Raw genomic sequence first — 16,912 nt, 5'->3', positions numbered from 1 at the left:
TTTATAATAATACTCAACGGGCACCATACAAATTATATTTCTAGTAAAATCATATATTACAAACACCTTCTCCTAAACAGAACTAGAAACTAAAATAAAGGTAATAAAATGAAGCTGTGAGACATTCGGCTATTCTCATTTCGCTGAATTAACATTGATCGTTTGTGTTTTGCCCGCACCACCCTGTTAACACATCATACCGAACGTATCATATTAGGTGTAAGGTCAACTTACATATTTCAATCATTAAACAATGATCAAGCACGTACGCTGTGATACTATTGGTCGAAATGGATTGAACGACAATCGCCGACAAAGACATGCTTTCATACAGAACCGGAAGCAATGCCAGTTTCGTATAGTTATTTGAAAAAAAAAACAACTGGCAACACTGATAAGCACACTGGTACAACTCTGATCTGAGAGGCGGATCCAGGATGGTCCAGTGGCAGAGTACACAATAGTTCAGGTGCTTTTGAAAAAACGAAACGAAGAAAAAAGTATTTCAAATTAGTATACCAATTTTGTCTGACCCTTAACGTTCGTGATGCTTATACTATTTTTTGCACGAACGCATTAAATGAAAACGAAGTCTTTTATGTAATGTCAAAAATGACGTTTATGAACAAATACGAAGCAGTTTTTTTTTTAAATCTATTGATGTTTATTGTTGTCACGGCCTTCTTAATTGACGAAACTGACAATTCTAAATCGAAAAACATGTAATTTCTGTAAGTAATTAATTGTACAAACTGCACATTTAATGTCTACAACAATAAATAGATTTAAAATACATCTTTCTTTTAAATCAATTAAATTTTAAACTGAATTCTAGAAAACCCATTCCAAATCAATGCGATGTTAAAAATGTCTATTTTGACAATTATGTACGGTAAGGAAATTACTTACCGTTTTGTTAACATTTGCAACCAGTAAGCACATCCTACGGTCGTAAAACAAACATGATAAGTGACCAAAAAAGCTTGATCGCAAAAAATTATATTCAGTTATATGAACATTTTGACGCTGTACACACTCCTATTTTTTTTTTATTTTTCAAATAAGTTTTGAATCACCCTGTATAGTGAATGTGCTACATTAGTAAGTGAATATAAATTTCTTAATTCACCAGCAGAAGTAAAAAATTATTGATTTCATTACATATAACATACTTTTGTGATCTATCGACGTCTACTTTCTCTACTCATTACCTCGTTTAATTGGTACCAACATAAGGATGTGCAGCAAGGAAAAGTATAGACAAATATACTTTCAATATATGCTCACTGTTACAGTCATCAACTTACATATCAATAGGGATGAAATCAGTGAATCAAACGTTCTCATAGAGCAACAGTGGGAAATAAATCTTCTTTCCTAAAAAAAAATTGCGCACATTGCAAATATTGCATCATTGTATTATGCAATCTATAAAACAGTATGTATATTTAGATATAATTTATTAAACAGAAAAGTCGAGCCAATTGTCTTGAAATATTTTGAAATGATTATCACTAATATACGTATCATTAAATAATCTGAATGAACCGTAAATATGTTTTCACTATTCCCAGTGAAAATTGTTCCTGCTGGTGTAGAAGTTATTTTCCTTTTTTTTTCAAAAATTGTTCTAATTTTAATTAATTTTTCTAACTACCTACATCTTTAAATAATCTGAATGAACCGTAAATATGTTTTCACTATTCCCAGTGAAAATTGTTCCTGCTGGTGTAGAAGTTATTTATTTTTTTTTTTCAAAAATTGTTTTTCTTTTTCCAATATTTGACGAGTATTTAAACTGAAATTGTGAAAAAAATAACGCAAAAATTTTTTTGTTAAACTGATCCTTTAATTTTTTATAAAACTCACAATTCAGGAATGGAGAACGATTCGACAAATCGATGTCAAAATTTACAGGTCTCATGGGCATGTATTGAGCTAAAAAAAACCTACAAACAATCGTACTTTTCGCAATATTCGCAAAGTAGTCGTTGATTTTCCTAAACAGCAGAAACAATTTTTTCTCAAACATGCCAAAAGACCATTGAAGAGGATTGTTTCAAGTTTCTAAAACGCATCTGCCGTTCGCTGTACAATCATTAGTTTATGAGATAGCCATGATAAAAAAAGTGAATTTTCACTCAACAGTCGATATCTCAATGATAAAATAATCGTACAGAAAATAAAAAAAATCAAACTGAAGCTGAGGAATCAGACTAAATGACTGTGATATTGATTAAGCCAGAAAAAATTTTTCTTACCCTTGGGCAGTTTTGAAAAAAATATAAAATTTTTGCCTAGCATAATTTCTTTTGATTGCGCCAAAAAATTGTTCAACTCAAGATTTCAAAGCTAGAATCTTCAAGCTTCAATATGCTTTTTTTTTAGTTCACAAAGTTACATCCTTTCAAAAATCACAAAAAAAAAATTTACAATGTTTCTGCCCCCCAATTTTTTTTCGGAGTTTATGTAACTCTTTTGTAATCAACTCATCATCATCCTATAATGCCGCGCAAAACGTATATTTAGACAGATTACCTGCACTTAACCTCTTTAGAGTCGGCGGTAATATTAATTTGGAAAAACCGCCCATTCGCCCATAGACAGTCTTAATTCGTAACGGACCCGGCTCTCTGCCATATATTCGTGTCCCAACCAACGGATTTATTAAGCGGGTTATTTTCGCCGGCCCCGGGGCCGAAGAGAGAGAGAGACAGAGAGAGAGAGAGAGACGAAACGCAAAACGACCATCCTCCTATATGCATATCATAAGTTAAGACACCCGCATAAAGCTCACGATAAACTACGTGACGGCCGGTGAGCCTTATGTAGGCCGATTAAAAAAAATAATTATTGTTCCGCCTCGGAATGCTCGCGTGATAGAAGACTTATCGGCCGAGGAGTCTATCAGCATAAAGTAACGTCCGAGTAACGAAGGAACCTAGTAACAAGTCTCATGTTTCGAGTTACATCACATAATTTTATGTGGTAATTAACAACTTAGGTTATGATGAGAAGAAAGCTCGCGGATATCACAAAGTGCTTTTCATCATACAACGCAGGGCATGGGCGTGCCCGACAGGACTGTCCGCGACTTGACGAAATACAATGAAAGTATGTTATTACTAATAGGCGCTTTGATTTTTCCTTCGAACGTAATTGTTGACGTTCGGATCTGACATCCACGCCGCCGGATGAAAAAATACTGCTAAACATGGCAAGTAGTGGAGGAACTACACTTTGTGGATTAAAAGTGCTTTAGCTTCAGGAAACAAAGTGTCACTTTTAATCATTGTTTTAGTAAGTTTAGTTTAGTTAGTTTAGTTCAGGAAATAAAGTGTCCCTGTTAATCTTTCAGACACAAATTTTAATTCCTCTAAAAGAAACAAACGATTCCTTACTGATGATATGACAATTTAACAGTTATTTCAGTTGTTCCAAACCACGTACAAAAATATAGTGTATATTTATATTCATTCAAAGATGCACTTTACTCTTTAGTTGTATATTATTTTGCATCCCGTGGATTAAAAGTCCCTAGTGTTTAGAGAATAAGTGGTACTTTTAATCTGACTGACGATGTTGAAATAGCTATAGTTTAATAGTTACTTATGGCATCTAAATTTTGATATTTGTGATATGTCAAATCTATATACGTACAGAGATACTTTNTCCTGCTGGTGTAGAAGTTATTTTCCTTTTTTTTTCAAAAATTGTTCTAATTTTAATTAATTTTTCTAACTACCTACATCTTTAAAACTTTTTTGTATTTTACTAAATATTTAACTTTTAATTTTATATAATTAATTAATTTCTCAGTTTCATTAGTGTCATGGCAATGGAGAGAGAAATGACGGTTACCTTTATTAAAAAAGATGGTACATCATCAACAAAACAAAGTAAATTCAATGGAGAGTTAAAAATGCTGTACTGGGTATTCCATTTAAGAATAAATAAATATAAGCATCGCTTAGAACAAATTTATTCTAGTTGCACCCAACTTATTTGAAGCATTTTTTGTATTAATATCTTTAGCAAATCTATAAAGCGCTAACCTTAAGTGAAACACTTTTAAAATGTGTTAAATACAAATACCATATTGTCGTCTTCCATCATTTTCCCTTGGCGTTTTGAACATTCGGGCCCCTCGTTGGGCGCCATGTCGTCTTTCACCATCATGAATACGGGGATTACCTCTAATATAACAAATACGGTATTTTACCGAGCTGATATAAGTGATATATCATTAAAAAATGGATTTATTGAAAATCTGTTATTTACGATAAATGAGTTTGATGTACTCTAATTGTATATAATGCAAATAAAAATTTTGTGTCGTACTACAGGTATCCGCGCCAGATTCCGATTCTGATTATTGAACTGCAAGGTACCATGGTCGAGGTTTGATCACCATCTATGATGGATCCGCAGAGGTCCTGTTGCAAAATCCTACTCATGTTACTTTACTCACTTATTACGGGAATAAGGCTTTCCTTTTTATTGAAATATTAATCTTTTTTATGAAAATAATGAAATAATTTTATGTATGTATAAAATTTACTACACTTTCCGTTTTTTGTTCATATCACACTATTCACAGTAAGTAGGCAATATATATATTGTAATAGTTCTATCTTGTTATAAATATTTTTACTTTCATAGCACAAACGTGGAGCCTCGCGTAGAGATTAAAATCCAGCAGCAACATAAATTTTTGCACATAAAACATCCTACGACCTTGTTAGAAGATTTGTCTCGGCTTTAAACCGTTCACTTTGTGAATTCTTATTATCTAACGTCCTTGACTTCTTTAGTAAACTCTAAAGCAGACACTTCGATCTTACTACTTGAGTTTAAACATTAATGTGATGGTGATCATCGGTCCTCGTTTTCTGACTTAATTTATTAATATGATACAGTATGATGACTTGCGAAATGATGAAGGTAGTTGTTTTTAAACAATACATACAAAATTGTTAATATATTACAAAAACAGCTAAGTATAACTATCGCATTAATAGAAAACTTGCAAAAAATGTTAACACGACAAATAATATTGCCAGCACAGTATACAGCTCATAAGATATCTTGTTAAAGATTTATCGAAAACGCTTTTCCTCAATTGCATAAGCATCTTTAGATGTTCAAATTTAATGATAATAACCATAAAGACGATAAAGTTGTATTTGTTTGCCTTGGAGCTAAATTGATTTAAGAGAATTTCATTTGTTTCGATTTCTGTTTACATTTCTCTTAATTATATTATCACGAGAAGCAGACAAACAGACATTAACTAAAAGCCCAAACAAATGAAATAGTGGGTACAAATAGCTGGGTCGTTAAATTATATCAGAGAAAGTCGTATTTAGAACTTGGATTACGTAATGCATAACTTTGTCTTAAAGGCTAGTCAGTTTTTGATTTACTTAGGTATAGAAAATATTGAATTTTGATTTAGTTTTTGGGAGCTGGTGCATTAGAAAGATTTTTCTTGCAGAGGTAGAAACAAATACACAATTGTTGAGTGTAATAACATAAGGAACACCGGCAGTATTACTATTTCTGAAGGTGTCAAGAATAATATACAGGGTGTTAGAAAAATGCAAGTACAACAGAATAATCCTGTTTAGCTCGACTTACCAAGATCCAGAATCTCTGTAACCAAAGGCTTCAAACTTTTTTAATCATTTTTAGGAGTGAATTTCTTCATTCACCTAAAGTTTTTTTGCCCTCCTTTGGAAACTTCTTTGACTCTAACGAAATTTTCGAACACTGTTACTTCATTAAGTGCAGTAAGGTAGCAGAAGCCTTGAGTTTTATTTTTGTCAACAAGAGTTAAACAATCATTAAAAAATGTCAGTTTTAAGGGAAGTCATGTGGATAGAGGATAGCACAAGGACAACTGAAGAGGTCGAAGAACAAATTTTGGGCGGAGTAACGTATTACATTGCACTTCCTTAGCCTTAGCTGAGAAACTTTGACTTACCTTTGCTGTTCTTGAGCTAGACTATGTGGGGTTGGACACTTTATCGGAACCCCTAGGTCCGCACAGACGTTCATTTCGGTTATTGCTGGTTCTAACGCCGTTTATCCAATGCTTCCATCAAGGTAGCCTGTTCGTTTACTGTTTTAATATCCTACGATTACTTTTTGCGAGGTGCATTGAAATTTATGGTATTATTTTTTTCCAGTAACAACGAAGTTCAATTATTTTTCGTCGAATTAAGTTATGTATTAAATCGAACGGAATTATTAAATTATTTTTTGTGACTAAATTTATGCTAGTCAAAAAAGTTTCCAAATGGAGTTTATTCTTAAAAAAATAATGAGTTAATAGTATATTTGTTTTTTTTTAATTTTTACTTTCTAAAAATTGTTCTGGATTACATAAAAAAACTTCTTTTGAGTCTAGAAATTCACATCTCAAAAGTAATTGAAATCGATAGTCACTTTTGGATAGCCTAAATAGGATTATTTGAATCTTGTCAAACATTATACACGTATTTCCCAGACACCCTGTAGATAATATATAAATTAAATAAAGTAATGCATATATGTCATACATTTAGTAGCCTAGCAACAAAATAATACGCGTATATGTCATACAATGACATCTAAAGGAATATGTACTTAATGGTTTAGTCGCAAAACAAAAAATGTGTAAAATTTGTCATAAAAGTATATAACCTCGAACTTCACTTAAACAAATTATACTCTTCTTAATAAAACATCTGTCTATGAAACAGTTTCCATAAAAGGCAATATTAATTAGTCTATATAACATATATATTTGGTCAGTCACCTTTGCCCACCCACATGGTACCACACTGATACATTTCTCTCTGCCCAGGCAAAAATGATAAATATTGTTTTCTCCATATTTTATTCGCCCAGTACTCCCACCGACTGTTAAATGTGGTTACTGGATAAAACGTATAAGTTCTCAAGTATATGAATAAATCATCTCGGCAGGGTTGTTCATACGATCGACCATTATTTCCTAGTTAACAAACTCCGGACATCAGACTATAATAAAGCTTTCTTTATAAGGGAAGATAACGGACGTTAAAAAGTCAAGTAAGTAATATGGAGATGCTTCACCGAAACAAGGCACCTACATCCACCCACGGAGTTGAACATCAGCAAATCTGCTAATAGATGTAATTATCCAAGTTAATGTTCTCTTAAGAGGTTGTTAATAGTTATTTAATTATGTCTAAAAGACCATTGAACCACTTAGACTCAGTAGCTTTGGTTCAAATGTATAAATAAGTGACATTTTCGAATTTTTCCTGTCCAGCATTTCAAATGACAAATGGTACCTTTATTCATATCGACAGTATACATAGTTTTGCAAAAAATTAACAATATAACGATTGAATTACAGAAAGTCAATATATTGCTTTCTTCTAGGTGATTTAGTTCTATATACCTACAAGAAATCGCACTTTTGTAAGACAATGATAGAACAAGTAGATCCATCAGGGAATTGACGTAACGCTAAACTAGAGCAAATTTTTCGCATTGAAAGATCACGGAGAACATGTAAACATCAGAAAATGTACCTTTCCCGTTTTGTTCAGCAAATTTGTAGATACTCAATAATTTGGTTAATGCATGTGTTAATAGTCTCCTAAAAGCATTCTGCTGGGTGTGATATGTTCATAGTACCGTACGAGATTTCTGTATGTTCAACAGGCGTGCAAAATTCAGGAAACATAAGATAAACATACGAATTAAAAATATGCTTTGTTTCCTTATTTTGAATATACAGGGTGGGCCATTTAACACTCCCGCTGCCAATATCTCCGAAATGAAGAAATTTATTTTAGTTCCGGAAACTGAGGTTGTTAGGTCCCTCGAATAGCTTCAAATTGTAGTTAGAACTGTTAGTTCAAATCTTTCTGTATAGATTTGCCATTGTATTATTTTTGTTTCTTGTAGTTGATCATTCTTTTTTATGCAATTTATTGTTATTTAGTTATAGTCCAGTTGGTAGAGGTTCGGCGTGTGTCAAACCTTGATAACCCGGAAATAATTACACAGGTCTACTTTAAATGATGAGTACAATAACTGACTAATTTGCTGACAAAGTATTTTATCAGGAAAAAAAGTTATTAACAATTTAATCGTGAAAAAATATTTTTTTAGTAGTTTTCTTTAAATAACTCAGCGGGATGACTGTACGAAAAAATGCTTAGGACATGATTTTGTTCGTAATAACAATAGCTACAAAATGGCGGTGGTCCGATTACGAAATTTGCAATAACAAAGTCGTGAGATTGAAAAAACCGTTTAAAACGCCAATTTTTTTAAGTTGTTGTAAAAATGTCGATTATAAACAAAAAGTGATAAAACTTTCGAAAAACTATAGTAAAATATATATACAATAATGACGCTAAAGCCGAAAATCAGGAGAGCAAAATGTTTTGCTCTATAACGTGTTATACATTCATCGGCGTCTGAAATTCGAAACTTTGCCAAATTTGTTCGAAGCTTTGCTGACACTTGAAATTTGGTAGACACATAGTGTAAATATGCAGAAATCAAAAGCAATTTGCAAAATTCAAATATCTTCATTTTTGCAGTTTTGGTAAGGTTTTATACGTCACCCTAGTTTTATACGTCACCGTTTTTTTAATTTTTGGACGTATATTCATGTATATTTATAAAATATTCTATTACGGTAGATTAGCCAGCATAATTACCTACAATTTAAAAAAATATATATTTTCATTGTTTAGATCATAAGCTACTTAACATTTTGCTCCTGTTAGCCGTAGTCATACATTATTTAACATATTAACATAAAACAAAATCGTACGTGTGGGGTAAACCTTTAACTTTTCATTTTCGAGCGCGAGCTCCGCTCTTCGGCGATTGTATACTATTAGAAATATGCAACAGTAAATTTAAATAATTGTTTACTTAAAGTTAAAGGTTTACCCCACACGTACGATTTTGTTTTATGTTAATATGTTGAATAATGTACGACTACGGCTAACAGGCGCAAAATGTTAAGTAGCATAGGATCTAAACGATGATAATATATATATTTTTAAATTGTAGTAATTATGCTGACTAATCTACCGTAATGGAATATTTTATAAATATACATGAATATACGTCTAAAAATTAAAAAAACTGTGACGTATAAAACTAGGGTGACGTATAAAACCTTACCAAAACTGCAAAAATGAAGATACTTGAATTTTGCAAATTGCTTTTAGTTTCTGCATATTTACACTATGTGTGTACCAAATTTCAAGTGTCAGCAAAGCTTCGAACAAATTTGGCAAAGTTTCGAGTTTCAGATGCCGATGAATGTATAACACCTTATAGAACAAAAAGTTTTGCTCTCCTGATTTTCGGCTTTAGCGTCATTATTGCATATATACTGAATTATAGTTTTCGAAAGTTTTATCACTTTTTGTTTATAATTGACATTTTTACAGCAACTTAAAAAAATTGGCGTTTTAAACCGTTTTTTCAATCTCACGACTTTGTTATTGCAAATTTCCTAATCGGACCACCGCCATTTTGTAGCTATTTTTATTACGAACAAAATCATGTCCTAAGCATTTTTTCGTACAAAGTCATCCCGCTGAGTTATTTAAAGAAAACTACTAAAAAAAATTTGTTTCACGATTAAATTGTTAATAACTTTTTTCCTGATAAAATACTTTGTCAGCAAATTAGTCAGTTATTGTACTCATCATTTAAAGTAGACCTGTGTAATTATTTCCGGGTTATCAAGGTTTGACACACGCCGAACCTCTACCAACTGGACTATAACTAAAAAACAATAAATTGCATAAAAAAGAATGATCAACTACAAGAAACAAAAATAATACAATGGCAAATCTATACAGAAAGATTTGAACTAACAGTTCAAACAGTTTCACGATTGAATTGTTAATAACTTTTTTCCTGATAAAATACTTTGTCAGCAAATTAGCCTGTTATTATACTCATTAATTAAAGTAGACCTGTGTAGTTATTTCCGAGTTGTCAAGAAAATGTCACCAACAGTAACTTTTCGGCCTCTGCCGACTGGAGTATTAGTATGTAGTGTGAATAAAGCCATTATAAAAATATTTTAAAATAATATTTTGTCTTAGTGTGATTTAAAGAAAATAATAAATTTTCCTGTTACATCATACATTGCATATCGAAGTCGACATATCTCGAAAACAAGTAAATATAGAGAAAAACTTTATATTACAAAAATTATTCAAAATTTAACAATATTTCAGATGGACTGCATTTCCCCTTTCCAAGAATCAAAAAAATTTTTAGTATCGCCACGCCATCTATACAGAAAGATTTGAACTAACAGTTCTAACTGCAATTTGAAGCTATTCGAGGGATCTAACAACCCCAGTTTCCGGAACTAATGTAAATTTCTTCATTTCGGAGATACTGGCAGCGGGAGTGTTAAATGGCACACACTGTATTGGCGGTTGTCTTATTATTATAACCCGAAAAAAACATTATAACTGGTATAATGAAGAGATATTAGGTCTGTTTCTGCAGCAGTTGAGGATTGATTTGAAACTATCAGAGATATTTGGCCAATCGATTCGTGAACAATATACATAAACAATTACGTTAACAACTTAAGTGGTCGAGTGTATCTGATAGTTTGAAAATAGTTTGAGATTCCTGCAGAAACAAATCTATTGTTTCTAACTTGCTTAGATTTTCTAAAATGCTGAACAAAAAATTGCCCATATAAACGCCCCCTTAAGGCAAAATGAAACTTATTTTTTTTTAGTGCGAGTGCCGGTTCTCTTAAAAAATAATAGAAATATTTAAAACAGCGGGAAAAATTCTACACAGCATTGGGCAAATTATTGACAAAGGTGACAAAGCAAAAATAAAATGATATTACTAAATCTTTAATAAGTAATTAAGTTATAAATATAATATATGTACGTTTTTTTATCCTTAAAAGCAAACGATTATTTCTTCACAGAATTATTGAAGGATGTTAATTTTTATTTTGTTGCTTAATACATAGCTACCGATCAAAGTTCATTCATGTTTTTTTTCAACACTTCCTTATTTGATAAGTAATTTGTATTAGATAAAAATTTTTATTCATCTTTCAGATGAATGAAAATAACCAAAACAAAATGAAGGACAATTTTTTACTACCTTTGATTGTTTCTTAGATAACAACGTCTTCATTGAAATACTTAGCAATATTGCTAAGTAACATCATCTATGTTTAAATATATGTATCCGAAAATGGAGTTTAAAATATTTTTTGATATAGTATAACTTTTTCCGGATTACTGTTGTACCAGGTTGACAAAAACCACTTTCAGTGATTTATACCTACATCATATTTACCAATTTTCCTCAATTTTACAGCCAAATCAGAAATCATATATTTTGCAATAAGTTGCTCAAGATACAGAATTATTTTGTATATGATGCAGATGCAAGGAATACATTCATTATTTTTTAAATCGGTAACTTTGGACAAAAATCATGAAACAGGATAATTTTTATTTTTAAAAGTGCACAAATAACTTCAGGCATTATAGGCACAGTTCAAGTAGAGTTTACTGCTAGTCTTTGTCACTCAGAGGTCCTCAATTTGAAGTTCTGTTGTAACTTGGGTTGTCAAAAATACATTTTTTGTTGTAATATTTGAGTTTTTTCTTTGGCACTATACAAAATTCTGTTCACTAAACTCATTGATATGATTGAATAGAAATTTACAAGACTTTTCAAAAGATATATCGCATGACCTACATTTGTATTAAAAAACATCGATGACGTCATCACTGTCACACATGACGTCATGTAAAACAAATATCTCGCATTATGAATTTATTCATTTTAATTGCTACATAAGGCGAACTTTGTATAGCTCAATATCTGTCTACCTAACTAAAATAATATGTAGGTACGTCTTAATGAAGTGCTGAAGTATAATTTATGTCTGGCACGCAGGGTGAATAAATTTACATTTTATTTGTATTAAGAAATGAGTTTATATTATGTTTTAGATAATATTGCATTTTCTTGAGCTGCTAAAATTAAGTTAAAATTCTCGTTATGAACAACGAAACTATTTATTTAATATTTCCTATATATAATTTACTTTTATATTACATTTTAGAACAACGCAAATACTTAGTGGAATAATTAACCCATAAATTCCAGAAAAAACAATTTCATAAAAATAATTGTATCTTAATCCATGCATAGATTTTCTATAAAATTCGGAATGTAAGCTTATATTCTCTTCTCACATTCCCAGACTAACCATGTTTTACCACTTCCTTAATTTTCTCTAAACATCGTAGCATAAAAATATTATGAATGAAATATTATGTAGTATAATTTCTACTATAGACGTGTTTTACCGAGCAATATCTACACGAATGTTGGACTTTGTTAGACAAAATGCTGTTTCAATTTATAGTAATCTATTAGTGCACCTACAGCTATTAAACAGTTACGACTTATAGTTAATTAAATTTGCAACTGTAATTTTGCCTTGATCATTGGTGTATTTATAGCATTAGCTCCAAAAGGATAGCGATCTACGTGTAATACATGTCGAATGAGGACCTCTCCAACCATGGAATCGTAGTCGTTGGCGTTGCCGTTATATGGAGTTCATTGTTTCAAGATTGAGATAAATAGCACTAAAACAACATTAGGTTTTACGGTCTACAGAAACTTGTTAACGTGTCATGAGAGGAGATATATATAATCCTGTAACATCCATCATATACGTGAGCTATAAATTTACCTTCAGCTGAAAGAACAGCAATTGTTTTCTAAATATCTGTAAGTCATTAGTAATGGAGAACTACAACATGAGCACCAACATATCGAACTGTCATATCGTGAATACTACCAAGTGGTAGTCTCTCTCTGTGCCCTATAACGTCGTACAGGAGGTGTTTAATGAAAATGAAAGTGTTGTTCGTTGTAAAAATAAAAATAAAAATAGGAATGTATTGAGTTTCAGTGACCATCGAGTAGAACATAACTCAATTAATAGCTACTACCTAAATAAAGGTAAACCTATGTACTCTACTAACTGTACAGTTAAAAATAAATAAACCATTTTTAATTGTGTCACAAAAATTAAATGATAAAAAAATCCTATATCTTTAGGTAATCAAATTGTATATACTTTCATAAATGCAGTCGCTTTAAACCGTTGTCTTATAAGGAACATTTGTATTCACAGAAGTGCATCATAGTAGTATGCTATTTATGCTGCCTATGTATGTAAATAAATCATATTTAAACTTTTCCATGCGAATCACTTCCTGATCGCAGTTTGTAGATAATCTAAAATATGTAAAAGTTCTTTGCAAAAAAAGCAGTGCATGCTTTTTGCCATGTGGATTAGTTATTAGTTCATGTTCTCGAACGGTGTGCGGAGGTTCTGGCTCCACAATCTTCTCTTCAACGGCTTTTTTCCTACTTTTGCAATTTTCTGTTCTAATTCTCAAGCACTCATACTTTCTTTTGGTCACAAATTTTCTTCTTTACCGACTCTGTTCTTCATCCGACATTTTATAGGTTAAATCAAGCAGCTGTGCGAGCGGTCACATAGCATAATGTATACCTATATATACATGACAAGGACTGCCTACTTACAAATAATAAACTCAGCATTTATTTATGCATACTGGGCAAAAAAAAATAATTAGGAAATGGAAATATATAATTTTAAGTTTTTAAACCTTTTTGGCTTTGATAATAAATTACTCGAGAGCTAATGATCGTGCAGAAAATCTAAGCAAGGATTTGAAGACGTTCTTATCGTTTTTTGATAAAAAAAAATCGATGCAAGACTTATTTTAAAGAAAGAAAAAAATTACATATTTAAGGATTTTCGCTAAACTTGAGATAACTTTACAAATAATGAATAGATTAAGGATATTTTCGTTGATTGTAATCCGAATGATTCAAATTGTCACTTTTGCTAAAAATCAATCAAAGAATAACTTTTGCGTTTTTTTTAATGAAAAGTTCGTTTTTCGCAAAAATCTGTTTTTCTTTTTCACCAAAAAATGTAAAATATCGAAATAAATAAAAAAAAAATTTAAAAATTATTTTCGAATATGTAGACACAAAAAAAATTTTAGGTCAATTTTGAAAAGAAAGTTGTTTTTTTAATTAAAGCTCATGGAAACGATTTGTGCGCTAGAGATGTTTTCGAGATTTGCAGAACAAAATATAGCTAGTGACTGGGGGATATAAAACTTTTTGCAATTCATTTTTAAATTGACATTTAAGAAATTTAGAATTTCTTTTTAAACTGAAAAATCACAACACAAAATCTAGATAACGTATTTTAAATGTTATGACCTACTGACGTCATGTATCATAAAGTTATGACCTTATTGATATAAAAAAATATTTAAAACGAATGTTTTCTTATCAATCTTATCTTATTCCAGGGCGGTGAGCCAGTGGGCCCCGGCATGGACTGCCTGCAGCTGCGCCAACCGGCCGGGCCGTTCCACTACCTCATCAGCGAGCAGGCCAAGTCCTTGGTGGCCCTGCAGGAGCTTCAGCATGAGGTCGGAGCTCTCCTCGAGTTTCGCGATCTCGTCATGGAGACGTTCCCCAACCTGCGCAGTAAACTGGCCACCTCCAATCCCTCGACGATGACGTCGCATCACCACCACAGCTCCAACATACCCGTTTCCATAAGGCCTGGCGACTGGACCCCTGGAGTGAGGGTTAGGAAGAAGTTGGGCAGCAAGGACGAAACGAGAAGTAGTAAGAAAAGCGGTGATACGGCTATTCAGGACTCCGGTTTTAGCACGGAGACGTCGAGTAAGGAGACGCACAGCGCTTCGTCCACGGCACCTCCACCTTCCACAGCTGCAGGTAATTGACTTAGTTTTGCTAGTAAAGGACGTGGTTGGAATTTTCCTTGACAGTTGTCATAGGTTCCACAATTTCCAGGCAGGTTGCCGTCGGTTTAGATTTCTTAACATTTTAAGAGAAGCTCTCTTCTTCAAAGATATTTTGAAACAGTTTTTTCTGAAGAACTGAGGAATATGTCTATTAAAAGCCAAGAAATCTAAACCAACAACAACGCAATCGACAAGAACATTGTATAACGAGCTATGAAAAAGTACTATTTTCTGTTTTTTTTACTGGTAACGTAATTCTAAAATTAAATAATAATGCTTTTGATCAGTGCTCAAACAGTAATATAGAATTTCGAGAATTATTTAAAAAAAAGTAGTAACTCGATAAATCAGTTTTTTATAAATTTATTTTCCACATAAAATTTACTTGAAAATGTAAATATCTAGAATTTTGGATATGAACATTATGTCAAAATTGAATGAGAGAAGGAAATAGCAAATGTATTTACCAAGTTTGAATAACTGAAAATATTCCAGCAGGGGTAAAGGAAAATATTAAAATATAACCTTTTATTATGCGTCAGTTATACAGGGTGTTAAAAAAAGAGTGTAAAATATTTCAGGAGGTAATAGTATGAACCAAAATAAGCAGAAAAGTCTTAATAAACATGGGTCCGCAAAGTAACGGTTGCGGAGATATGGACCACTATTCGTTTTTCAAACATTTTATTTTATTGGGAATAAACCGACAAAGGAAGCTTTTAACAAACAAAAAACAAAGTTACAGAAGATGTTCAAAGTGCCCTCCGTCCATTTTCAAGCAGGCACGACATCTTCGTCTCAACGATATTCGAACTCTTTCGAAAACACCCTCCTTGGTTTGGATTTCTTGACACTTTGATTAATCCGTAGCTGCAGCTCTTCCAGGCTATTTACAGGAGTACCATACACTAATGTCTTCAAATATCCCCAAACAAAGAAATCTAGATCTTGGAGGCCATAAAACAGGTCCGGCCCTTCCTACCCATCTATGTGGAAAAGTTTGGTGTAAATGCTCTCTAACGGCCATGGAAAGATGAGCTGGAACACCATCATGCTGGAACCACATTTGTTGCCTCTGATTCAATGGAATGTCTTCCAAAAACTCATACAGTGTGTTCTGCAGAAAGTTGAGGTAAGCAGCGCCTGTTAATCGGTTTGGTAAAACAACAGGACCTAGAAACCTGTCACCTACAATACCCATCCAAATGTTTAATGAAAAACGTGCCTGATGTCCAGATTCTATTAGAGCATGAGGATTTTCGTCGGCCCAAATATGCGTATTGTGAAAATTAAACACTCCATTTCTTGTGAACCCGGCTTCATCAGTAAAAAGAATGTTTGCAAGAAAACGAGGGTCTTCAGCATCATGACGTAGAAACCAGCGGCAAAAAACCAAACATGATTGATGATCATTTATTGGATTTAAGGCCTGTACTCGTTGCACATGGTATGGATAAAGCAGTTGCTCGTGAAGGATTCTCCAAACAAGAGGACCACTAATTCCTACCTCGGCTGATATTCTCCGCACACTCGTACCTGGATTCTGCTCTACCAGTGCTAGAATTTCTTCTTCTGCTCTAGGAGTGGATACCGACCTTGGTCTTCCGGATAAATGGCACTGTTTGCTCAAGGAACCGGTATCACGCAATCTTTGGTGAATTCTTCCAAACATGCGTTGTGAAGGAATCTGGCGATTTGGATAAACGTCAACATAAAGACGTCACGCTTCGGTGGCGTTCCCATTAGCACGACAATACATGAAATGCATGTCTGTTAATTCTGCGTTAGAGTAACCAGCCATAGCGAAAGAAAACTTGTGCACTGAGAACAACTGTCAAATACGTACTGTTTATTTCACTAAACATCAACCAACTATTATAAGAAAATACACAACGTTTTTGCAAAATAAAAAAAGGGGCTAAAAAACATAAAACATTCCATATCTCCGCAACCGTTACTTTACGGACCCATGTTTATTGAGACTTTTCTGCTTATTTTGGTTC

General features: G+C 32.6%; 1 protein-coding gene across 2 annotated transcripts in view; it reads left to right on the top strand.

Moving 5' to 3' along the window:
* LOC108913817 overlaps positions 1-16,912 on the top strand; it is a 147,698-nt gene that overhangs the window by 47,233 nt on the left and 83,553 nt on the right. For both annotated transcript variants that reach the window (XM_018719443.2, XM_018719444.2), the window contains exon 2: positions 14,445-14,880. In XM_018719443.2, coding sequence (XP_018574959.1) covers positions 14,445-14,880 — 436 coding nt within the window. The remainder of the gene's footprint in view (positions 1-14,444; positions 14,881-16,912) is intronic.

This window comes from Anoplophora glabripennis, unplaced genomic scaffold, assembly GCF_000390285.2.
Source record: "Anoplophora glabripennis isolate ALB-LARVAE unplaced genomic scaffold, Agla_2.0 scaffold715, whole genome shotgun sequence".
NCBI classification, from domain to species: Eukaryota; Metazoa; Arthropoda; class Insecta; order Coleoptera; family Cerambycidae; genus Anoplophora; species Anoplophora glabripennis.
This window is presented reverse-complemented; position numbering and strand designations above follow the sequence as displayed.